Raw genomic sequence first — 25,865 nt, 5'->3', positions numbered from 1 at the left:
TGAGGGCTTGCACCTCAAACTTCTCCTAGAGAAGAATGCATTACCACCATGTCTATTCATAGAGGGTGGAAGATACATCTCAATGTCTCACTAATACTAAAACTCCCTCTCAATATAGGCTTGCAACCAACAAGGAAGAAGAGCATCAAGGAGTCCACAAACCACATTAGGGAGACCATAAAGCTCCCAAAGTTTGTCTCAGCTCCAACTCGACAAGGTCAACTTGACTCACAACTGGTCAAAATGATAAAACCCTAGAAATTATAGACTGTCGACACACTCGGCAATGGTATTGAGTCATGTAAAAAACAGTTTGTCCAAGCAAAACAAAATCTATCATGTCCAATTAGAAACACGTACACAAGAAAAGAAGACTAGGAAGAGGCAATTGGAAGAGTTTGTGTTATTGGCTCCCATTCATTCGCATCCCATAACTTATTCCATGCCTCCCTTTCGTCCTAGTGTTTCTACTAGAACTACTGCTTCTGTTGTTGCTCCTCCTAGTGGCACTGTTGGCCTTGGCCCTATAGTCCGGATATCCAAGTTAGACAATTATTTTGTGCCACACTACTCCTAGTGCACAACCCTCACTTGAAAGCATGGTTGGAACAAGGAGGTTCATGATGCTACAAGAAAACAAACTTGCAATTTTGGGTACTTTTGCAACATTCAATTTATTGCAGTCAGGTAATTCTTTTTAATTTGATTACTTTAAATGTAAAATTAAATTTTAAAATTTATAGCTTGAATCTGAACTCTACTTTGTCTAATCATAATCTATTTGTGATGGGCCTCCTTATTGGCAAGACATGATAGACTTTGTAATCATTTGTGCGGCACGGTTTAAAGCCCCTATTGATGTTGAGTTAAGTAGCCCCTTCTTATTAAAAAATGGTTAATAATATAAAAGTTGAGTTAGAAGACCATTGACACTCTTGGAGCCAAAAGGGTTGCACCATCATGATAGATGGTTGGACAGATAGGAGGAACAGGATACTCCTCAATTTTCTTGTTTCCTGCAGCGGTGATTGATCATTCTACTTCCCTAAATGCATTAAATAATTTAAATTTTGATTTGTTGATTGATCCATGATAATTGATACAATTTTTTTGCATTATTTCCAAGATCCACCATGTTCTTGAAGTCTATTAATGCTTCCTCACATGTGAAAAATGTCACATACTTATGTGAGGCTATTGTGGAAGTCATATGTGAGGTGGGGGAGGAAAATATGGTGACAAATAATGCAACAAGTGATGTAGCTACAACTTTTAACTTTTTAAGTTTTGATGAAGAGGCATCTATGAATTTATTTAAAATTTTCTTAGCATGTCTAAATTTCTAATGGATTTAAAATAGCTACAGGTAAACTTTTGATAGAGAGGCACTTGAAATTTTTTTGGTCTCCATGTTCACCCATTGCCTTGACCTCAAGTGGGAGGATATTGGTGATTTTGAATGGATAAAATCATGCACTAAAAGGGCCAAAAATATTTGCAAATTTATCAACAATCATACATTGGTCCTTAGCATTATAAAAAAATAAATGGGGCAGAAGGAGTTGGCTTGTCCTAGTATCACAATATTTGCCACAAATTTCCTCACACAAAAACCCTTGATGAAATCAAAGGCAGCTTTGAGATGCATGAGTATTGCCGAGGAGTGGAGTGCCTCAATCTATGATATGACCACTACAAGGATGGATGTGGCAGATTGTATTTTTTTTTTATGAGATGGATTTTGGACTCCTTGTGCAAAGATCATGCAAGTAAATATATTTTTCTTATTTCAATACACACTTGTGACTTAACTATTTTTTTAGCATTATCTACAGATCACTGAATCCCTGGTAGTTGTCCTACAAGTTGTGAGAGAAAAACTCTATGGGCTACATAAATGAAGGCATGGATGGGGCTAAGGAGGCCACTAGATAAATGTATGCAAGAATTGAGGATAAGTATGTGTTACATCCCAATTTTCGACCCAATTTAAAATGATCATATAGTTGTTGAGGTTCACATTAAGTCAGTTGACAGTTAAATTTGTTATAATCCTACGAAATGGTAAGATGGTTAGTCGTTATAATTTCATATGAAGATAACATGCTAGAGGATTATTTATTATGAATTCATGGAATTGAAAAAGCGATTAGCCGTTATGATTATTTATGATTAATAACTTGTTATGGTGATATGATTTAACTGCAGAAAATTTCCTTGTAGGGAGCACGTCAAAGGGGTGGAAGCATTGTCAGAAAAGAATTAGGCACAGGGGCATCACCATCACTGAGCAAATGGGTATGAATCGTGAATCACCATGGTTGAGGACCTAGCGACCGCATAACAGGATACACACATTAGACACGCATGAGCTATTAAATAAACATTTAAAATATTGATCATTTTAACTTAAGTAATGCGTACCCCAAATGGTTTTTATTTGACTTTTCCACCACATCATTACAATACATATTTATGTACGTACACATAGATATAAATTAAAGGTGGCATCATAATATTATTTTTATACAATATTTTATCTATTTAATAGGTACATTTAAATGCATGTACAAGAAGAGAAAATAAATCTTCCAAGATAAAACATGTATTTAGATATACATATTTAAAAGGTACGACCTTGGATAAACATTTCATATGTGCCATATTAATAAAATATATCTACATGCAAGTAAATAAATGTTTATATTACTCTTTTGATTTGTACCCTTTCAAATTATTTTTCTTATTTATTCAATTCTTTATGTGAAACCGATTGTACAATTGGCATATTTATTTGGCGTCCAAGAGCCAAGCCACTTCTTTTATGTTACAGCTTCTTGGAAGCCAAAGAGACATTTTTATCTCTTTATATTATGAAGTCGAGAGAGGCGAAAGATATTCATTTTTCTAGCACCTGACTTCTTTGTTCTAACACCCAACTTCCTTGTTTATCACCCAACTTCTCCATACTACCTAACCACGTTATCATAGCACTCAAGATCCATGCAGTTATCATTTTAATAACCATTGCATTGTTTCCCTTCCACGATTCCTGGTTATACGGATGCCCTACTAAAATCGTGAGCGATACTCATTCTGGAATTTATCATTGAAGATCTTTTCTGAAGCAAGTTGTTGAGCATCCAGCAAGACTCCATTCCTTCTTTCAGATTATACCAGGTTATGTGGTTAATCAAAAATCCAAACATTGCAATATGATTTATTTACCAATTGTTACAGCATTCCGATTTTTATAGCAATAAGCTACAGTTTATATCATGATGCAAATTATCTTGCTTACTATCATAGGTTAGACCCTCTCTAAGTTAGAGTTGTTTATGGAAAATAAAAGCCAAGTAACCATGTTATGAAATCATGATTTATTTATGCCACTAGAAATTAGAATTCAAATGATATTTTCTGCAAGTCTTAAAGAACACATTCTTCAAATCACAAATTGTGATAAGTTGGAAACATATAATATTCATGAATCAATTGAAAATCAACGGACAGAGTCGATCGCTCTGAGATCCAAGCACCTAGGACTCACCGGCTGTATAGCCATGGAAAAGGTGAAGAGGTGAGACGGAATCTGCAATGACATAGAAATAAAAGTTAGATATGATACAATATATATAATATAATATCACTTAATTGCTCATGTATGATCATGTTTATTGTTTTCTCCTCTTGTCAAGTCGAGTGGTGTGATTAGATACTAGGATGCTCAATGGCTGACAAGGTGTTCCATGCCTATTCCGAGTAGGGAGGGTTTTTCTAATTAAAGAAAGTGTGGAGATAAGTTTAAGGTCAACAATTGGGTGGTTAAGCCCCTGACAATGTTTCCCCTCTCCACAAGATGTCAGGACGTGCATCAGATAAAGATAAGTTGAGCATTCAAACATTTATTGGTAACAAGTATTTTTACTTTATGATATTTATACAAGTAGAATATATGATGGATTAATTTACATCGTTGAATTCAGTTATTTCCTTGATGAAAGCAACCTTTCTCGTCAATGTAATTGGTAACCATTTAGATTGGTTGACCTTCCAACTGAATTATGGAATATATCTATTGGATTGTTATTTCAGTCTTTAATTTATAAGAATAATGATTATGAGCATATCTTCTAATCTTATGTTATTGCCACAGTTAGCAATAGGAAGAAAAGACATGAAACAAAAGTATCTGACACCCCAAATGATACAGTGGTATCTGATGCCCTAAATGATCCATTGGTATGTGATGCCCTAATTGATATAGTGGTATTTAATGGTAATCGTCATTTGATCCTAAGTGGTATTTGTGGACTAACCTGGGTGTTTGCAGAAGCATCCTTAGATTGATTCGGCTTTGAATTCCATGGTATGTAGAGTATAATTTTCATAGAAAATTCATTGATAGTGTTTTCAATTCTTAGTTATGAAATTTTGTTTAACTGATTGTAACCGTTAATCTCATTCACATGAACATAATTGATATAACTGTCTTCCTATGAAAATGAAGTAATAACTGTATTTCTTTGATATATTAGTTGTTAGTTAACACCAAGGAAAAAGTGGATGTTACAGTCTGGCCCCATTTAAGATATAATTGATAAGAGATGACAAAACCAGCTTCACAGGCCCATCCATACAGGAAATTAATTCATCAATCTGGCATTTCCTTTCCTCAACAATTTTAAGGTGGATGAGGAGGTTCTTAAAGACATATATAGTGCTACAAAATATGTCTATTGATGGCACACCTACAATACAAGAGATAGTTGCATATAATAATGAACTAGGGGTGATTTTCACAAGCAAGATGTGCAAAGATGCTAAGACAACATTGTAGTCAGGTAGAAATATATGTTAAATCTAAAATTCTTAAGTTTATGGCTTATGCATTTTGATTCTATAATCTATCCTTAAAGTTGGAAATTAGACTGATTTTTTTTCTTTCCCTTATTTCAGATAGATGGTGCCAAATGTTTGGGCCTACAACCTCAAATCTTCAAAAAATTGTCATCCATTTTTTGAGTCAGCCATGCAACACTTCTGGAAGTGAATACAATTGATCCATGTTCAAGCACATGCACTCAAAGAGGCATAACAGATTGTTTATGAAGAGGTTGAATGATATTATCTTTTTTTATTACAACCTCCGTCATAGGACAAGACAAACTTTGGACACTAACTCCTCTCCAATCAATCTAGTGGAAATCAATTCAATGTCCAAGTGGCTTATTGAGTCTATTGATATTGTCTTCACTAAGGAATACGAGTGGGCTGACCAGGCAGATAGTGAGGCTAAGGTTGTAGCTATGGCAAAGGACGATAGATCATGATCAAGTACCTACATAGCTGATGTTGATCAAAGTAGCACCTCACAAACGAAGACTATGACTTTTCAATCATCTAGGACCTATCTCAGACGCCTTTGTAGGAGGTTGACAAAGGATGAAAGTGAGCTAGAGTCTGAGCCATAAACTTGTTTTTGTTTACACCATAGTTCAAAATAGCACAGAAATAGCATCGATATCTTGTTTTCTCATGAGATTTGGAGGCTAGTGCAAAATCTTATGTTTTTCGGGTAGAATTCCGAGATGAGATCAAAACTTTTCGACGAGATAATTGTCACTTCTCGGCGACTTCTCAACACTTCTCGACGAGAAGATTTCAAGTTCTCACAGGCTTTACCAGTTAAACTAGGACGCCCAACAAAACATATTTATTTTCCAGTATTGAGCGTCACAAGTGGAGAAGGGTGTAGGAGGAGAAAACAAGTGTTTGGCAGCAATCTAGAGTGATTGCAAGTGGATTAGGAGAGGAATCAAAGCAGATTTGAAGCTCTTTTCAAGCAAATCTCAATTCACAAGTAAGTTGAAAACCATTTCGTCTTGCCTTACTTGCATAACTTGTATCTAACTTTATTAAGGCTCTAAAATACCATTTGCATTGTTCTCTAATACGTTTTAGAGTGTAATGACTAAGATCTAACACAATGTTTTTGCAATTATCTATACAAATCATAGTTTTCTCAAAAATTTTATAACCTAATATATTTTTTGTTTTATTCTTTTAAGTTTCAGATTGTGTTTAAACTTTGAACTTATTTCAAGTTTTAATCTAATATAGCTTGATCCTAAATATGTTTATTAAATTTCTAAATTTGTGGCTTATTTTGTATGTGTAGGTTGATTTTACATTAAATGGCACATATAAATTCCTCTACAACTGAGCCAACTGTAGCATCTGGCAGTGGCCCCATAGATGCATGTCCATCTTGATTCATTGGCACGCACACTAAAGGGGATAGAGGCTTTACATGGAAATATGGCTTTGAAGGAACAGAGTATAATACTGTGATATGCGTAAAATGCGAAAAACATATTCATAGAGGCATATCTCATTTCATGTACCACCTTGCAGTTAAACAAAAGCGTGACACAAGGGTTTGTTATAAGACTCCAAAGGGAAAAAAAAGAGATGATCACTTTGCTCGATGCCCTAGAAGAGAAGTTGAAAAGGGAAAGGGCAAAATTGGCCATGACGGCATCCATTTCCAAATTGCAAGGTATGTTTCATTTTTAAGAATCATTTATTATACTAATTACCATTATTAGTTTGATTGTGCTAAAACAATGATCATGATTCATAATGAAATGATGTGGGTTGTGACCAGGTATCCCAGTCACCCTTGATGTAGAAGCAACAGTTGAGGGGATAGTGGGCTCTCTTTCTGGCTTACAGATCCGCATACCTACTAGTGCCAGGCCCTCGAGGTCAACTTCCACATCCGCTTGTTCTAGTAGAGCACACAAATCTTCTATTGATGGTTATTTTGTGCATAGAAACTCACCTGGAGCACAACCATCAACTGGAGGGTACCGGATCAAACAGTGATGTACATTGACAAGTTGACATTAAATGTGCCGATTTTTTGTTTTTTAACAACCTCTCCTTCAATGTTGCAGCAAGTCCATATTTTCTGAATTTTGTGACTAGTTGTATGGAAGAGGGAAAGGGCTACAAGCCATCTACTCCAACTTACTTGAGTGGGAGGTTAGTTTACTTGTTTCAAACTTTAATACTTTTACAGTTTTACAATTTACTTATTTTTGTTGAATGTAAATTTTCTTAATCAAAGTTGTGTACTAAATGTCATTTTTTACTTTGTGCTTGTAGATTGCTAAAAGATGTTGTTTCTAGGGCTAAAGATGTGGTTGAAGAGAAAATATTTGAAAACAATATGGCTGCACCATACTTTCAGATGGATGGACCAATGGAAGAAGTCCATCATCAACTTTTTGGTTCCTTGCAAGGATCAAGTAGTCTTTCTTAAATCCTTGGATGCCTCGGACAAGATAAAGATTGTTGAGACTTTGGCTCTAATGCTAGAGAATGTTGTCATGGAGGTTGAGGCTGAAAATGTGGTGCAAATCATAACCAACAATGCAGCAGCATATGTGGCAGCGGCTAGGATCTTATAAGAAAAGCATAGCACACTCTTTTGGTCTCCTTGTACAGCGCATGCTATTGACATTCTTTTGGAGGATCTAGGGAAATTGGATTGGGCAAAACCAATTGTAGAGGATGCAAGGAAGATAACAAAATAAATCTGCAATCATCCTTGGGTCATTCACTCAATTAGAGATTTCACCCATGAGAAGGGTTTGATTAGACTTGCGGTCACAAGATTTGCAACAATTTATTTTACATTGCAAAGTGGTCTTCATATGAATCTTTTGAGGCAGATGTTAGTGAGTCCACCATGGCTAGAGTCAAGTTGTTCAAAGAAGCCCGATGGACAGAGTATTGCACAATTGTCTTTGACAAGCACTTTTTTGATCTAGCTACAGAAATTGTGGAGGTAACTTAGAAACTTCAAGTTGAATATTTAATTTTTTACACTTATTAATCAAGTCTTTCATTATTAATTTATAAACTTACTCTCTGATTAATAATCATTTTGCATGTTTCAATTGTAGGTGGTGAAGCCCTTGGTTAGAGTTTTTGCGCTAGGTAGATGGGGAACAAACCCCAATGGGGTCCCTTTATAAAGCCATGGATAGGGCCAAAGAGGTTGTAATTAATAAATATGGGGGGACTATTAAGATAATATCTTTATTATCTTTATTAAGATATTATCTCCTTAGTTAAATACTTTCTATAATGGTCAACTACTTGCCTGTAGTTCGTCTTTCAGTCTAGAAAGGAATGTTTCCTATCTTGTCTCTTTTGCCTTCAGTCCAGATAGGTATGTTTCCTATCCTGTCTTCAGTTTTGTTTCTAATTTTGTCTTCAATCTACGTTGTTTCTTTTAGAAACAATGTCCTTGTAATTCTTTATAAGGAACACATTTGTTCCTCTGTTAATTAATCAATCATCCGGAAATCCGAAAATCTGCCAATTCTTGAACCTTGTAACATGGTATCAGAGCCAATACTTGAGTTTTTTGAAAAATTTATAATTTCATTCGAAATTATTTGCTCAAATTTTTCGAAACTTGGCTAGGTTTCTTCCTTGGAAATCGTGGAGATTTGTTTTGGACATTTTTTTTTTTCACTTTCAAATCAAAGTTTTTTTTACTTGCAATCCGCGATTCTTCTCTACAACCCGTAGCATTTTTTTCTTTGGAAATCGCAAGTTTTCTTCTGCAGAAATCACGACTTTTTCTTTTGCAGAAATCGTAGCTTGTTAGAATAATAGGTTATGATAAAAACACGCAGGTCTAGCACACGGGTATGAATAAAAATGTAGGGATTTGATCCAGGGCACATCATTTGCCGAAAATGTGTTCAATCTGTCATTTTTTTTATATATCTTGGTTTGGGTGGTCATTTAGTACAAATCCACCTATATCTGCCTGTCTCAAATCCGCCTGTATCTGCCTGTATTCGCCCTTTTTTTGGCCCTCAAAACCTTCATTGGTTGCCGACTGTTATTCTGCTTGAAACCCTAATTTTCGAGGTTTGGAATTTTTTTGGTTTCATATTTATGGTCGGTTTTTCAAGAATTCAAATGGGTCTTCATTAGATTTTTCTGGGTGCCTTGTTTTTCGTGCCTCGACTTTCGAGCCTATGGATTTGAAATCTGACTTCAAATTCTTTCTGGGTTTTGTATCAGTTCCTCTGGGTACCTGTCGATTTTTCTAGGTCAGCTAAGAATTTGCCTTGAAATCCGTGCTTATGGAATTTCAATCTTGAAGTTTGTACCTAAATTCTTCGAAATGGCATCTTTGACTAATTTGATGTTGGAGGGCAGTCTACGATTCAATGGCTGCAATTATAACCACTAGAAGCAACGCGTGTTAACCATCTTTGAGTATCGTCATTTGGATGAGCTTGTTCTAGGCACAAAGACTCGTCTGACCTCTGACCAAGCAGAATAGCACAAGTTGTCAAGCTTCCTGATCAAGGCGAAGCTACATTTTTCGCCTTCTGAATTTGTTTCTAATTGTTGATTTTCTCCTTAAAAATCATTTCATGTTGTCTGATATATGCAAGGTTGCGTGAGATTCTGGGTTTTACCCTTTTTTCCACAAAAACGAAGTTTTGTAATTGCAATCTGTTTTGAGTCATAGCACTCTTCTGGCAAAACTTCTTGGTTTCAGCATTTTGTAGATCCAGGGAGGGTCTCAATTATCCTAGAATGTTCTGACATCCGTATGTTGACCATTAAGGGAGGGTATTAAGATAATATCTTTAATATATTTATTAAGATATTATCTCCTTAGTTAAATACTTTCTATAATGGTCAACTAATTTTTTGTAGTCTGTCTTTCAGTCTAGATAGGAATGTTTCCTATCCTGTCTCTTTTGTCTTCAGTCCAGATAGGAATGTTTCCTATCCTGTCTTCAGTTTTGTTTCTAATTTTGTCTTCAGTCTACATTGTTTCTTTTAGAAACGTCCTTGTAATTCTTTATAAGAAACACATTTGTTCCTCTGTTAATTAATCAATCATCCGAAAATCCGTTAATCTGCCAATTCTTGAATCTTGTAACAGGGACAACCTAAAATTTCAGCCCATGTGGGATATTATTGATCGGAGGTGGAGCAATCAGCTCCACCAACCCATTCATGCAGTAGTTCCTCAACCCTTGTTACCGCTTCTCTCCATCATACAGGGATCGCAATGGAGAGGTCATGGAGGATTTCAATGAATCAATGCAGAGGATGGTACCTAACATTGCGGTGATAGACCTCATTGTGATCAAGATGGAGGTGTATCAAAACGCAAAGGGCAAGCTATTCTCCTCAAACCCCAGGTACAATATTTGGAATTTGGAATCTTTCACATGCATGATAAGTAAATAAATACTAAGCTATAAAAACTTGACCTTGTTAGAAAGTAAAGTCCACCAAGATAACTGAGAGGGGGGTGAATCCGTTATATATATTAAAACAACTCTTAATATCTTTATCAAATCTGAAACATGTAAACAGTAGATGCAATAACTATAGAAAGATAACCGTACACAATAAAACCAGATATGTTGACTAGGGAAACCCTTGATCAAAAGGAAAACCCCAGTGGAAATGATGCCCACAAGATGATGTACTAATATAAAAGTTCCTTGTGAAAGGATGGACTCTATTAGGAACCAATGCAATACATTCAATACATATGAGTCCCCGTTAGGAGACTTTGAATCCCTATTAGGAGATTCCAACCCTGTTAGGAGTTGAAAGGAGGACAACTTAACCCACTGTTCAAATAGCCTCAGATAATCTATCCAAGTTTTGAACTGAGTAAACAACTTCTTTGCCAATATAGTTCCTTTGAAGCTCACAGTACATCCTCAATCTCAATCTACGCTCTACTCTACTCATACATAATTCGCATCCAAGGTTCACTAATCACAAAAACGTTTGCACTGGATACCAATACACAAGGAAATGACCTTTCTTTTATACCACGTCCTAAATCAAGTATTCAGTCAGCCTTGAGGCTTTCTCAATTTACAATAAATAATATAGGACATCATTAAGATATTACAATACATGTTACATTACAATTTACACTTCTCGTGATTAATTTAACAATAGTCTGCTCATAGGAAACAACGTGTTGAACAAACTTCATAAGTCGGCTCAAACTGCATATTGGATTTTGCTATCTAGAAAATAGCATCTTGAATGTCTCTTTGACCTTCCTCTAAGCTCACTTAACCAAATTCCATCTCTGTTTAAAGATACAATTAGTTTACTAGTACCTGGTCTCGAGAAACTCTCTCTGAAAGCTACCTCCAAAAAACATCGAATAACTTTGTCATATCTTTATATTTCCTTCTGTACACATGAATTTAGCATCTGTATATGTTACTGAATATATTCCCAATTGCACATAACCAATCTGTTGACTGTTGATCGCGCCAAACAATTCTTCCTCTGCAACTCTAGTAATCTTCACAAAACAATGTATATGTTCACATCAATGACAAAAGTTGTCATGAATGCAACACATAACGACTCAATCATATCTCCAGCAATGATAGCATGCTCCCCTATAGGAATACCATCAACGTCCATGGTAACAGTCCTCACCTTGCTTTCTAACTCTTTAATATTTATCTTGCAGATGCTAGGTGGCAAATTGGGGTGGAAATGTCCCAAATCTACAAAAACTTGCTCTTCACATCTTATGTCAGCCATGTAGCTCATCCAGTTGTGAGAGTAATTGGAGCTTATTCAAATCCATTCCCACAAAGAAGAGGAACAAGTTGGCAGAGAAACGCCCAAGTGACCTTATCTTTGTGCAATATAACCTTAAGTTGTGCGTAAGAAAGGTAGAGTCACCACCAGTTGAGCCACTTGATCTGGATGACATAGATCCTTTTGGTGATTGACCATTGGACAATACAAGAGCACCCTCCATTGTTCACAGAGGATGACATATATGATGTAACATCCTGTTTTCTCGGGTCTAAATTAACAACTAAAATATTCGAGAAAATACAGTTATTACTTCATTTCATAGGAAGACAGTTATATTGGTCATGTTCATGTGAATGAGATTTACCGTTAAAAAACAGTTAAGCAAAATTTCTTAACTAAGAACTTAAAACACCATCAATGAATTTACCATAGAAATTAAAATCCACATACCATGAAATTTGAACCGATAAATAATTGTAAGAAGCCTTCTACAATCACCCAGATTAGTCCACAAATATCACTATAACAAAATCATATAACGACTACCATTCAATACCGCTATATCAAAATCAAATGACAATTACTTATTAAATACCACTATATAAAATTTGGGCATCACATACCATGGTATTAATTAGGGCATTGATTACCATTGGATCATTTAGGGCATCAAATACCACTGTATCAATTAGAGCTTCAGTTACCACTAGATTATTAAGGGCATCAGATACCACTGAATCAATTAGGGCTTCAGATACCACTACATTCAATTAGGGCTTCAAATACCACTATCATTTCTTTCCTTTCCATTGCTTAACTGTGGCAATAACTCAAGATTAGAAAATATGCTCATATTTAATATTCATATAAATGAAAACAATCCATAAATCTATCTCTCGCATCTAGGTGTAAAAAATAACTGCAATGATAATATAATTCAATCAATCTTACCTTCTTGCATATACGTCATAAAAGTGATAATACCTATTTTCCAACAACAATTGAATGTATAGCTTATCTTTATCTGTTGTTCGTTCAACAACTTGTAAGGAGGTGAAACATTGTCAGGGGCTTAAACACCCAACCTCGGACCTTAACTTATTCCCCACACAATCTCAAACGAGAAAGGCCCTTTCTACCCGAAATTGGACTTGGAACATCTGTCATCTACCGAGCAATCCTGGTATCTACACCACTCGACTTGACAGCAAAAGATTACAATAACATGACCATGCATGAACTATTAAATGATATTATTCTAGATTAAATGTATCATATCTGACTTTCATTTCCTAAGTCATTACAGACTCATCTCACCTTTTCACCCTTTTCCATGGCTATGCAGCCGGTGAATTCTAGGTGTTCGGATCTCAAAGCAATCGGCTCTGTCTATTAATTCCAACAAATTCATGAATAACATACATGTTCTAGCTTATCACAAATTTGTGATTTGAAAAGGATATTCTTAAAGATTGTAGAATTTATTGTTTCATTAATTAATTTAATCATATCTGATTTCTCTTCTGTGTTCTTGCAGAATCATTCCATTTCTTCACCATTTCATGGCTTCTTTTCCGGTGAATCCTAGGTGCTTGAAGGGTTATGATCATTCTATTTTATTTACACCTCTTCACCATGTCATGGCTTCTTTGTCGATGAATTCCTCGGTGTTTAGATTCTATGAGTATTTTGATCTTTGTTTTGGAAATTATAACAGTATGTTTATTGATATTGATTCAATTACTCATTACAACCACAATTCAATTTCATAATGATGTTTTAAAAAAGATCTCAATGACTATAAAAATGCAAGAGACCATCAGCAAGGTATTTGTATTAAAACCAAGTATGTTTGGTTGCATTCAGAATGCTACTTAAAGAAGGAAGACTTATGATATTCAAATGCATGTAATGTATCATTCACAGTCCTAGCAATTTATGTCCAATTACAGTCGAACTTATACTCCAGAAGGAAGGAAATTTGAATACATACGTTTTACTATTCATATTTCGAGCATTGTAAAAAGCTGGTTGTAGCCGGTCTTATATTCATGGAAGAAAAGAAATTATATGAAACACAATGCATAAAATCATGACCTGAGATTGGGCCAGAAGTTTGTCGGGCTGTGGCTCCTCCCGTCCTTGGCCGGAACTCATGTATGGAAATTCGTTTCACCTACTAGCTTGGACTCTTGGTTTATGTATTGCAATGATGGCAGAGTAAGGAAAAATCAGTGTAATACTAACTAAGCAAACGGATTTTAAATGGCTTGATTGGAAATGTATAATCACGGCTCAGAATGATTATCCATGGTAGAAAAAGGGAAATGTATTAGACAAGGAGAGAATGGTGCTCCTTGGTTGATTAATGGCTCTCTTAAGCACTAGCCAAAACTCCTCAGCTTCTTTTAGTTTCCAAGATGACCATTCGAATTCAAAACATTAATTCGATTTAAACAAAGAAGAGGAAAAGAAAATACAAGGTTGGAAAATAAAGTTGGAAAGATTATAAGCCATTCAAATTCCCAAGTGTTAAATCAATTTATCATGCCAAGTGTTAATCAGTTAAAAGCAAGAATATTAAAATGGAAGGAATAGAGTTCGAAGATTATAATTTGACTATTATTATAATTCGAATGTTATTATATCTTGAATATTATTATTATAATATATACTTGCATACGTTTGTGTAAGTATATCAATGGGGTGACATCATTATATTAAGTTATTATAATGTAATGGTGCCATTTCATTTTTATATTTATATGCATGTATATAAATATTTATTGTACTAATTTGATGAAAGATAAATTAAAATCCTTGAGGTACGTATTATGTTTTAATTCAATTATTTTATGTTTCTCAAATTATTTATTTAAATAGCTCATGCAGGTCCCACAGATGTATCTTGTATCAAGTCGCTAGGTCTTCAAACCATCTACCCAGTGATGGTGATGCTCCTGCCTAATTCTTTTTTGACAATGCTTCCACCCCTTTGACATGCTTCCTGTAAGGAAATCTCCGTAATTAAATTATATTATCATAATAAATTATTTAATCATAAATAATCATAACAGTTAACCATCTCTCAATTCCATGAATTCGTGATAAATGATCAACTAGCTTGTTATCTTCACATGAAATTATAACGACTATCCATCTTACTATTTTGCAAGATTATAACAAATTAAACTACCAACTAACTTCATATGAACCTCAACGGCTACATTTTAAATTAGGTCAAAATTTGGGATGTAGCATATGATTTGGAGAGGCGGGCTATGGAGGAGCAGTGTTTTGCACCGTGACTGGACAACATTCAAGACGAGGGCAGTGGGAGTGAGGACACTAGCAGTGAGTACAGTAACAATGAGGATTCAAAGGATGAGGAATCATTGCCAGGCCCAGCACCAGCACCAGAACAGACGACTGCTAGGGCTAGAGCCGCTAGACCCCCTCTCTCTCCCATAGGTTTTACTAGAACTACTGGGAGGGGAAGAGGAAGATGTAGACTAGTGTCATATTGTACGTGACATTTATATTTGCTTATCACTTTACAAAGACAATTCGATATTTGCAATTTGCTTCAAAGTTCAGAGTCTCTAACTACATCAGCGTCCCACATGAGGATGTGATTTTGTTACTTATTGCATTTGTATCTCTAGAAGAGTCTCCAACAACATCAACATTCCACATAAGGATGTGATTTTGTTATTTATTGCATTTATATATCTAGATAGGCTTGTCTGGTTTGTTTACTCATTTACTGACTTATTAGATGCATCTACTTATTGAAATTTGTTAAAAAATAAATAAATAACTAAATTTAAGTCATTTTTTAAATTCCTGATATTTTCCCAAGAAGTTACTGATTTCTCTACCATATTTGCCGAGAAATCTTTTTTTTGCCTCGCCGATAAGTCGCAGAGAACAGATTTTGAACTAGGTTTATACATATGTTTGGGAACATTTGATATTGTGGATTTCGTGGATTTTATATACATTTGACAATATTTATAATTCTACATATCTATTTTTTCTATTTTCTTTGGCTACAATTTACATTTGTACTTATGTGATGAATGTATGTTTATGTATGTGATCAAATTAGCTTCTATTGGATCATGTTAAAGTGTCTTTAAGCTTTATTCAATAACAAGTGAATGAACCAAGTTCTAAAATTCTTAAAATCTCTAAATGTCAAGTTTTTTTTATTTTGTCAAGTCATAGCCGAGTCATAAGTTGAGTCAACCTTGCCAAGTCCGAGTCAAATCTACTATGCTACATACAGATGAGCAATTATGAATACTCAAAACCATAAGATGAAAGGATGTGCAATGCAACATTTGCATGCTTATTGACAAGGCTCTAAAGGAGCACTGTATTGTATATGACTATATGTCAAGTAATCAAGCAAACAATCACCCCAACTACACATGCCAAAAATTATTTCACAAAGCACAATACCCAAGATATCAGTGTATTTTGTTATGTTATTTGACTATTAGTATAGTGGTGTATTATGAACTTATATGCTACTGCACATATGTATTTTTTATTTATATGTTTTTGTATATAAGAGCCCAAAACAAACCCAACCCCCCAAAAAATATTGACCTAGCCCGCAAACCCTGACCCCAAAGCAGAACAGTCAACTTAGAATATTTTGAGCAAGATGCTACCTATCAATTATAAGCAATGTTTTGATACTCCATTTATTGGCTTCCTTAGATGGACACCAGTTGAAAGAAAACTGCAGCAATTAGAATTTCTGAAGCTCATGCGTAATCTAAGAATGTTGAAGTACAAAGTCAATACTGTAAAAATGTAGTGTCAGAAATTTATGTCAAAGTAACCTCAAAGTGCTACACGCAATTTAGTGACCAAGGTAATCTGGGCATCAATTTTCTGGGACATCACAGAAAAGGATCTTCCATAATGAGCTACACTTTACTGACTAATTTTTTAGGTAGCCGAACATGCTATGCCGGAGCAGTGATACTCTTTTTTTGACAACAAATAACAAAGACTTTTGCACCCTCCATATTGATAAGTAGGTAGGCTCACCTCTTGAAGAACACTATATGCACTTTCATAAAACTTCAAAGCCTCTACCCAATCTCTTCGGAACTCCGCATACACAGCAACCTATAGTCAGAGAACAGAACCCATCAGTTAAAAATGGATCAGTTTGGTAAAAAAATCCACTCACCTTTCACTGATGTCATAGAGAGCAAGGCAAAAGATACTTTTAAAGGTGTTAAAACCAGAATAACCTTCAATAGAGATTACAAGGACATATTACTTAAGTTACCAATTAGAAATTTATAATTAATCAATATTAGGAAGGAAAACAATAGATTCAATGACAAGACATTAGCAAAGTTGACATATGGTCTACACATGAGTCCACTTCAAAGATTCAGACTCATGTTCAAGGACATTGCTTGCTAACTATGTAACTTCATAGAACATGACAATAATACCATGTTATGTTCACCATCCTTCCTTGATCTAGTTTAACAACTTTCAAGATGTGATGTTGTAGGTTAAGTTTGAGATCTGATAAAAATTATAACAAGACAGAAGGCCCAATTCACCTTTAAGCAATGAATTGACTGATCTGCCAACCATGTGTTCCACCTTAATTTGAATGTTCTAATTTACATTGTAAATAGCAGTGTTACCAATTAAGTATAATTTAGCATTTCAATCAGCAATTGATGACAGATGCAATGTTTAAAGCTGTTTGAACTAGCCATTTACAAAGCTGATCTAAAGATGGATTTCTATTCCTTCACGTGACATAGCTAGGAACATTGATCTGATTGCTGTCAATGGGCAAACATCACAATGAACAAAGTTTATATTACATTTTTTTCATTAATTGTCAATGCTTTGTACTAAGGGAATTTCAAGGACACAAACCACGTGACTGGTATCTACTTTTTAACACTTCCCTTTAGTTCAGCACGATGAGAAAAAACACATTATTATACTTTATAGTATTCTGTTTTAGATAGGCTTCCACAAGTTCATCCAGCACAAATTGCCACTGCCTGAGTTTTAATTACAAAAATATAGATTACTGTGAATGAGATTCCCTGTGGTAATCGCCAGAGTAAATTCATTGACAAAATATTGCATAAAGAACATTAATAGATTAAAATTTTATTGAAGATGATGTACAAATAATCCATGTTTTGGGAAATGCCAAAATAAGTATTAGTGAGGCAGAACTAACTGGCATAAGCATTTGGGAAATACTGATTATATGAGTTTTTAATTAAATTGCAAACTGGATTAAAACACATGAAATATCTTAATACTGAACAAGAACATTGCAAATGGATTCTCTGAATCTTTGGCTGTAAGATTGTGCAGTAAGAGGCTGCAAATCATTGATCGCGTGACTTAAGTACCCATATTTTTAAGCTGAGGGTATTCTGCCACCAGGTATGAGTTGAGATGGACAATAATATTCTGCGGGTTTACAACTTTCATCGTACAAATAATCCATGTTTTGGGAAATGCCAAAATAAGTATTAGTGAGGCAGGACTAACTGGCATAAGCATTTGGGAAATACTGATTATATGAGTTTTTAATTAAATTGCAAACTGGACTAAAACACATGAAATATCTTAATACTGAACAAGAACATTGCAAATGGATTCTCTGAATCTTTGGCTGTAAGATTGTGCAGTAAGAGGCTGCAAATCATTGATCACATGACTTAAGTACCCATGTTTTTAAGCTGAGGGTATTCTGCCACCAGGTATGAGTTGAGATGGACAATAATATTCTGCGGGTTTACAACTTTCATCATCTCTGTTCCCCTGAGGAAGTGGAGATTAGTAAGTACTTTATTTTCAGGTGTCATATTCACTATGAGGTCATCCCTGCAATTATTGTTTCACATATGAAGGCTCTAGTGTCCTTATTGAGTTCAGATTCTTAGATTAATAATAAATTAACATATCAAAAAATATATTATAACTACTAAAAAAAGTTTAATTTAATCAGGCAAGAGCCTACAACGCATCGGTAAATTGTGAACCTCTCATTGGGGAGGTCTTGGGTTCAAATCTACTCGAGATTAACACATAATAATAATTAATCTAACAATAATAATAAAAATGAATGATAAATAATCTAGGCTGCAGCCGATTACCTATCCAAAAAAAAAAAGTTTAATTTAATCAAAAGTCAAGGGGCATGTAAAGAACCACAACCATTGACAGAAAAAGATATATAAGAAACACCAAACAAGGACAAGTGAGCATCAGTAGAAGAACGTACTTTATATTTATTTATCACTCCTTGTGAAGTATGAATCAATATTCTAATAGGCCGAGGTTAAAACTCCTCTAGGACTGAAATTGAAGGACCGAAATCATAAATTTATCTTGTCAAGTTAGTGGACGAAAACCCTAACTTGGGCAGAAATTAAAAATATTTCAGAGACTTTATACAATGGAAGACAGCTGCAAGTTTGAAAGAAGAATTACAGCAGAGGCTAAAGGATAAGTTTTATATCTTTAGAAATAAGTTATAACTTTTAAAATCCAAATTATATAGGCAAAGGCCTACAACACAACGGTAAATTGTGAGCCTCTTATATGGGAGGTCTTGGGTTCAAGTCTACTCGAGCTTAATAAATAATAATAGTAATTAATTACAACACAGAACAATAATTAATCTTGGCTTCGGCCTCTAACCAATTAAAAAAAATATCCAAATTATATAATCAATGTTATAATAATAAATATTTACAATTTACTATGCTATTATTATTGTTACTCAGGGTTATTTATTTTAGGAAAAATAAGGAAAATTAAAATGAAACATTGCAAGAGTAATGCAACCCCAATGTCAAAAGCACCAACTATAGGTGAATGGTGCCCACCAGTGTTTTAAGAGTAGGAATTTCATTGCACTAGAGTGTCAACACATGCCAGCCCCCTCTTGGACACTGGCTATTCGCCCCACCATCTGGTTTGGATATGCAAACCAGTGCAACAACGGAACTTCCATTGAGATTTAGCCAACATACTATAGGTTTTTGTCCAGTAGGAAAATTACATGTCTACAATGCCCTACAGGGCTTGAGCTCTGACACCAAGCAAGGCAACTGCAACACCAAATAATTAAACTGATAGTGACTGACGTCCACTAGCGTGACTTTCATCCCATCAGAGTGCCAATGCATGCCAGCCCCCATTTTGAGAAGTAGCTGCTAGCCCCACCATCAAATTTGGATAGACACCCACTAGCATGACAAAGGAATGCCAACTAAGGTTTAGCCAGCATGCTACATTTTCATCTCGTGGAGGCATTACAAAGAGATATGTTTCCCAATCACAAACATGGGAAGCATTAGTTAGATCTAAGATTTTAGATACAGCCAATTCCTGCACAGATAAGGACAAGCCAATGAGACAATGTTCATCTAAACTGATTACCAAAAGACTGACAAGCTCTCATATTCATCATATACCTGGTTTTTTACTAGCTTTTTTCTGTAAGCTCTATATGTTCATTAGCCTTGGGTGCTGAGGAAACTTCTAAGGGGAGTACCCTACTCCATTCTTCAAATGCCCAGCAAATACTGCTTGGACCTGATCATTAGATCCCACATTAGCCATCTCCTGGTGGTGGTTCTTCTAGCTTAAGCCTCACTACAAGCATGCAATAGAGCTTCTTTATTGTCTTTGGTGCTCAGCTGTGATATATAGCAGCTCCTTCCGCACATGACATTCTGCAATTGTATTTAGATCCTTCAATTGAAGTTTAATCATTTCAGGTCTACTTACTCTAGGTATATCTACATGTTTCATTGTCCAGTATTTTGATACTTTTGATAACCTTGGGTAGTTTTACAGTTTACCCTAGTACTTTTCTGTCGTCACTGAATGTACTTTCCAGCTCATTTACTTAATTTGGTCATCTGCCGACATTTATACAATTCCTTTTTCCATTCTGTTATGAAGCATCCCCAACAGCCTGTGTCTTTTTGACAGAACAATGCATTTGCATCATAGAAATCACAAAACAGGCAAATAAATATGTACCCAACAGAATGAAAGGGGGCCAAAATCCTGCCTTGAAATTGTAACGAACGCTCAATTCAATTGAGTTAAAGTTTCTTTTCTCTATGCGAAGTTTGAACCTTCGTCCTTCCTCTCTGTAATATGCATTTGACAACTCTCCAAAAATATTACCCAACCTGCAAAGAACAGAATATGTGGCGCTATTAAGAAACAAAATTGGTTTTAAGCCATGTCAAAATATGCAATACACATTTGAATACCTAGCTAGAGATCGATTTAGTTCAGATGTATCATGCTTAACAAAAATTGAAAAGCTTTTTGCATCAACTTCTGCTCGCTTCCTAAGAGCTACAAGACGATCTTCATTCACATCATCTGCATCAAAATATGATTTGATATTAAGATAGACTAAAGAATAATTTGGCAAACAAGTATATCTTTCACATCATCTGCATTAATCAGACCATGAAGTTTTTATTTGCTACCAATAATTATATCATTTCAACATAGTGATGACACCTATTCTAAGCCATAGCCATAGTGATAGAAGGAATCAAGTACATTGTCTTAAAGCAATTTTAAGTTATTGATATCTTTCCTCTTCTTGCATGTAGTTTCTCTTGCTAATTTATTAAACAAAATTGCACGTGGTAACAAACAATTAGTAAAAAAATTGTTCCACAAATGGAGTCACCTACATGTGAAAGGTTTCAATAATCTGTTTAACCCAGAGATACCAGAATCACCACAATCCAGGAGATTCAGCGATCTAAGCAAAGCCAGGCAAGTAATGGTGACTTGGTGAGTAATGGCCAAAAATAGCCCAACTCGGCGATTCATCAGAAATCACCAATAATCGCTGACATAAATCAGCCACGCAGCTGAGATATTCAGCCACCTAAAAACAAAAAAATACAACTTTTTTCTATAATTTTTTAACATTTCCTTTCCTTGTAATCCTAAAAAGCCTTCTAATTGCTTAGTATGACAAGAAGAGAGGAAAAGTAAGAGAGGAAGAGAAAAGAGAAACCATAAGTTTACAACCAGCAAAAAAGAAGGGCATCAAGGAGATCACAAATCAATTTGGCAGGCCATAAGTTTGTATTGAGAGCATTAAGGTGTCAACAGCAACATTCCTCAACTCATTTGCAAGAGGTAAGTGTTAAACTTTATAGATTGTGTTGATTTTTTCTTGCATGTTAATGTATTTATCATTGTTTATTAAATTTTTTTAGTTTTAATTTGTAAATCTTGAATGTTTTTAAATAAATTGCGAAGTGCAAAGTTGCAAACCCTACAATGTTTTTGGAACAAATTTCCAAATACATATTTACAATTTTCTCAAATAATTGTAGGCTTTGCTGAAATTTTTATTAGTTTAAGTTTTTAACATTATTTAAACTTCGTAAACTTTTGAATTTTCTTATTGCAGCGCTTTTACTTTTTATTATGCCTCAAAAGGATGAGCCTTGAAAATATACTAAGGAATTTTCTGGAAGACAAAAAAATCAAACAAAATATTTTTTTGCTAAAGATATGAATTCTGGTGGCAGCTATAGATTCAAATACCATATTCCTGGCATTCATTGGACATGATATTACTGTGTGTACTAAAAAAACTGGAGCATAACATTTTTGTTATGTGCAATTAGAGACATGAACAAGAGAAGTTAAATAAGAAGAGGCAACTTGAGGAGTTGAGTGCTATTAGCTCCCATCCTCTCGCATCTACATACGCATCCACATCCGCAAGTTGTGTTGGAGAGGGTTCTAGTAGGCCTCCCTTTCATCCTAGTGCGAGTGCCAGTGTTACATCCCAAATTTTGCTACATTAGAACTAATTTTTCTAGCCGTTGGAAATTCATGTTCGGTAAATTTGTTGAAACAATTGTTCATGTGAAATTGATCTATCTATAAAGTTGTTGAGATATTTTGATTCTTGTGAAATGGAATTTTGGTTATTAGTTATTGCTTCATGTGACATGTGACGGGAATTGAAAAATGAATATCTTAGAAATTGGAAATGATTATGTGATATTTATTATTATTTAGTGACCTATTGTAATATGGTTCATTGAGCCTAAGCCAATCTACACCTAGCATTGGAACCCATGCTTTTGCAAGTTTTGGAAATATGTTGTTACCCAGAACCATTTCCATTTTTGCAGCAGCATGATAAAGGGGGAACTATTGCCAAAATGGGAGTTAGGAATGGGACACCCAAATCCACTGTCAACCATCATGTATGAAATCTAACCACCTGGACCAAGGATGAAATGGCTAGACAAGCAAGAAAGTACAAAGGATGACCATGAGCTAACCAGTTAAATTAAAAACATTATAAAAACTTAAATAAGAAATATTACCTTTATTATATAGATGAATCTCAGTGTATCTTGCAAATGCTATCATGTCCTTGTATAATAATATCACGTCTATACTCATACTTGTGTGGGTATAAAATGTGTACGTATGTACGCACACACACATGTGTGTGTGTGTGTACAAATCTCAAAATTGGGCATATACATATGTGTGTGTATGTTTACGTATATATATACATGCAGATTAAGGCTACTCAAACAAGCCTAAATATAAAGGGGCAACATTAATATACTGAGGCATGATGGAAGATGTTGTTGCCACCCTTGTTCTTTTATTTCGAACCTTGGCTATGATTTTCCTTATTTATTTAATTGCCTTGAGCAGCCAAGCTTTATTTCTTGTCGCCTTTATGACATAAGGCTATAGTCTTTTCCTTTCCTAAAATTATGAAATTGGAAGGTTGTGCAAACATTTTTCTTTGTCACCTCAATCTTTTGCATAACTGAGCATGCACACGGGTGACCATTGCTTATCTTACTGCTCTCCATGGATGCATTATGTACACATTGGTCTCATCCTCTTGGACGACAACTTTTTTTTGCATACATTTTGCTACCACAGAATTTCTTTGCCCACTCCCTAGTAAGAGGGTGAATATAATCAGTGACTGTCTCAGATTATGTCGGGCTTGTGAACTAACCCAGTATCCTTTTTTGGTTGCAATTGAAAGCTTGGAAGCATAGGTAAGTGCTCCATTCATACTTCCCAAATCGTGCCGATTGAATCAAGTCATGCTTTACATTTACATACAGTCTATCATGCTTAAGTCATGCAATCTCAACTTGTCGTTTGCTACTTAGACTCGACCTCTATATTTGTTTTCCATTGAAAGTCCAAAATCGAGATGTGTTATTTTTAAGTATCTTTTTATACTATAAACTTGTTACAAGAAGGGAATTATCTGATTGTCGAAAGGCGTTACTTCTGATAGTATTTGAATTCGAAAACACATGTTTTTGTCATGAGTACTGACCCATACAGATATATGTTTAATATATCTCTGAGATGGGATGTTGCTCTATGTGATAAAGTAGTAATCAAAATGAAAGCTTAATTCACTTATGATGCCATAGGCCAAAATTGGCATGAAAGATGGCAAATGTATAAGTACTCTTTGAACAGGATATCATATAATAAACCTCCCCAGTAATCATCCATGAGGACCTGCATGGTCTAGATGAAGGGAGAGAATGGGAATAATCCTGCAATAAAAGGAAATTATAATCATTAGTAACACTCAAATACAGTAACTAAGTTAGCTCATGGAAATCCTTTGTATAAATTCTTGTTGTCAAGTCGAGTGGTGGATGATTGAGCATCTAAGTTACTCATCCAAAATTCTTGGCCAAAGTAGTTAATGGCATAAGTGCCACTATGATCACCAGAGGTCAAAATGCTAGTAGTTGTGAGATAAGTTGATTGGAAAGTGTCCACACCCTCATCACCTGACTAGTCGACACACACCAAGATGCTCGGTGGCTGGACAAGGGTGTCCCAAGCCTACTAGGGTAGGGAGGGCCTTTCTCAATGGAGATTGTGTGGGGATGCTAAAGGTCCGCAATTAGGAGGTTAAGTTCATGGCAATGCTTCTCCTCTTGTCCAGATGCCAAGGTTTGCACAACACAAGATCATCATCCACTTATTCTCTGGTAACCTTTTCATGTTTTTTGCATTTCATTTGATGAATATGTTGCTATCATGTATTTTGAATATTTCCTAAAATCAAGAAAATAGTTTATGAAATGCAAGTGGAACGATAGTAGTTATTAACTACATGTCATGTGAGTCTAGTAGTTGAAGAGGTTATTAGTTTCTAGTTATTTAGAAATGTAAATTACAATTATCTCATATTTCCCTTCCATGTGAAAGAATAGAATAACTGATTTAATTGTATCTCTTTTCATTCGGTTAACATTGATGCTTTTTCCTTTAGTTAATTAGTTAATTAGACTTCAAGATTTTAGCATGTTACATATGGTATATGAGCACTAGGTTCAACTCTAAACCCTAGGCTCATCACACTTTTTAGTAAAACCAGAAAAACTGAAAATATAGAGTTGGATGTTAAACAGGATGTATACCCGTACGACACCTCGCAACAAACCCAAACATCCCGTCTTTTTCTACCTGATTAAGAACATGCCAAAACATGACTATTCCTATTGTTCAATACCCAAGGATAATGAAAACTTAACACAAGCATTGCAGCGAATCAAGAAAGAGAGAGTCATGTGGACTCCAACCAAGAAGGCGATAATGAGAAACAAACTTATTGAGGCATGGAATGTCAGGCGAACTAATCCTCTTATGATTTATCATTTACCATGTAAGGGGCAGGACAAGCCCAAAGATGAAAATGGATAGAATACCAAGGAATAAAATGCCCAATTTATTCTTAAGTTATTCTTTTTGATGTGTCCTCGGGAAAGGAAATTTTTGTAAATTATGTAGTTGTAGTTGCAACCATCAAATTCAGTCAAAATAATGAAATGAGCAAATGGCATTTTTTTTCTCTCGTGTTGTAATTTATCTCGTTAAGCAATCATATACTTGTTGTAAACAAATGCAAGCATGATATTGATTTAAGAAGCAATTGTATATCTCAGGAAAACTCAACCCTAAAACATGGCCAGCAACGGAAACACTATAGAGAGCGAGGTAACTAGCGGGGCCAATCGCTGGAACGACTTGGATTTGTTGATCCAGATTTTGCAAGATACACAAACAAAACTAGAAAATATGGAAAAGAGAACAAACGAAATGGCAGCCCAAATTGGACGAGG

The 25,865-nt window shown here is 35.0% G+C and overlaps 1 protein-coding gene across 2 annotated transcripts in view; it reads right to left on the bottom strand.

The window, feature by feature from the left end:
• Positions 1-25,865, bottom strand: part of LOC149563062 (trafficking protein particle complex subunit-like protein) — a 67,716-nt gene that overhangs the window by 20,791 nt on the left and 21,060 nt on the right. For both annotated transcript variants that reach the window (XM_089826477.1, XM_089826478.1), the window contains exons 3-5: positions 20,958-21,072; positions 20,750-20,873; positions 16,714-16,794 (exon numbers count right to left, since the gene is read on the bottom strand). In XM_089826477.1, the coding sequence (XP_089682603.1) occupies positions 16,714-16,794; positions 20,750-20,873; positions 20,958-21,072 (320 nt within the window). The remainder of the gene's footprint in view (positions 1-16,713; positions 16,795-20,749; positions 20,874-20,957; positions 21,073-25,865) is intronic.

The sequence above is a fragment of the Cupressus sempervirens genome, chromosome 4, assembly GCF_028749045.1.
Source record: "Cupressus sempervirens isolate cs-2001-9-10 chromosome 4, ASM2874904v1, whole genome shotgun sequence".
Lineage (NCBI taxonomy): Eukaryota > Viridiplantae > Streptophyta > Pinopsida > Cupressales > Cupressaceae > Cupressus > Cupressus sempervirens.
The sequence above is the reverse complement of the archived record's forward strand: the minus strand, read 5'-3'. Positions and strand labels throughout refer to the sequence as shown.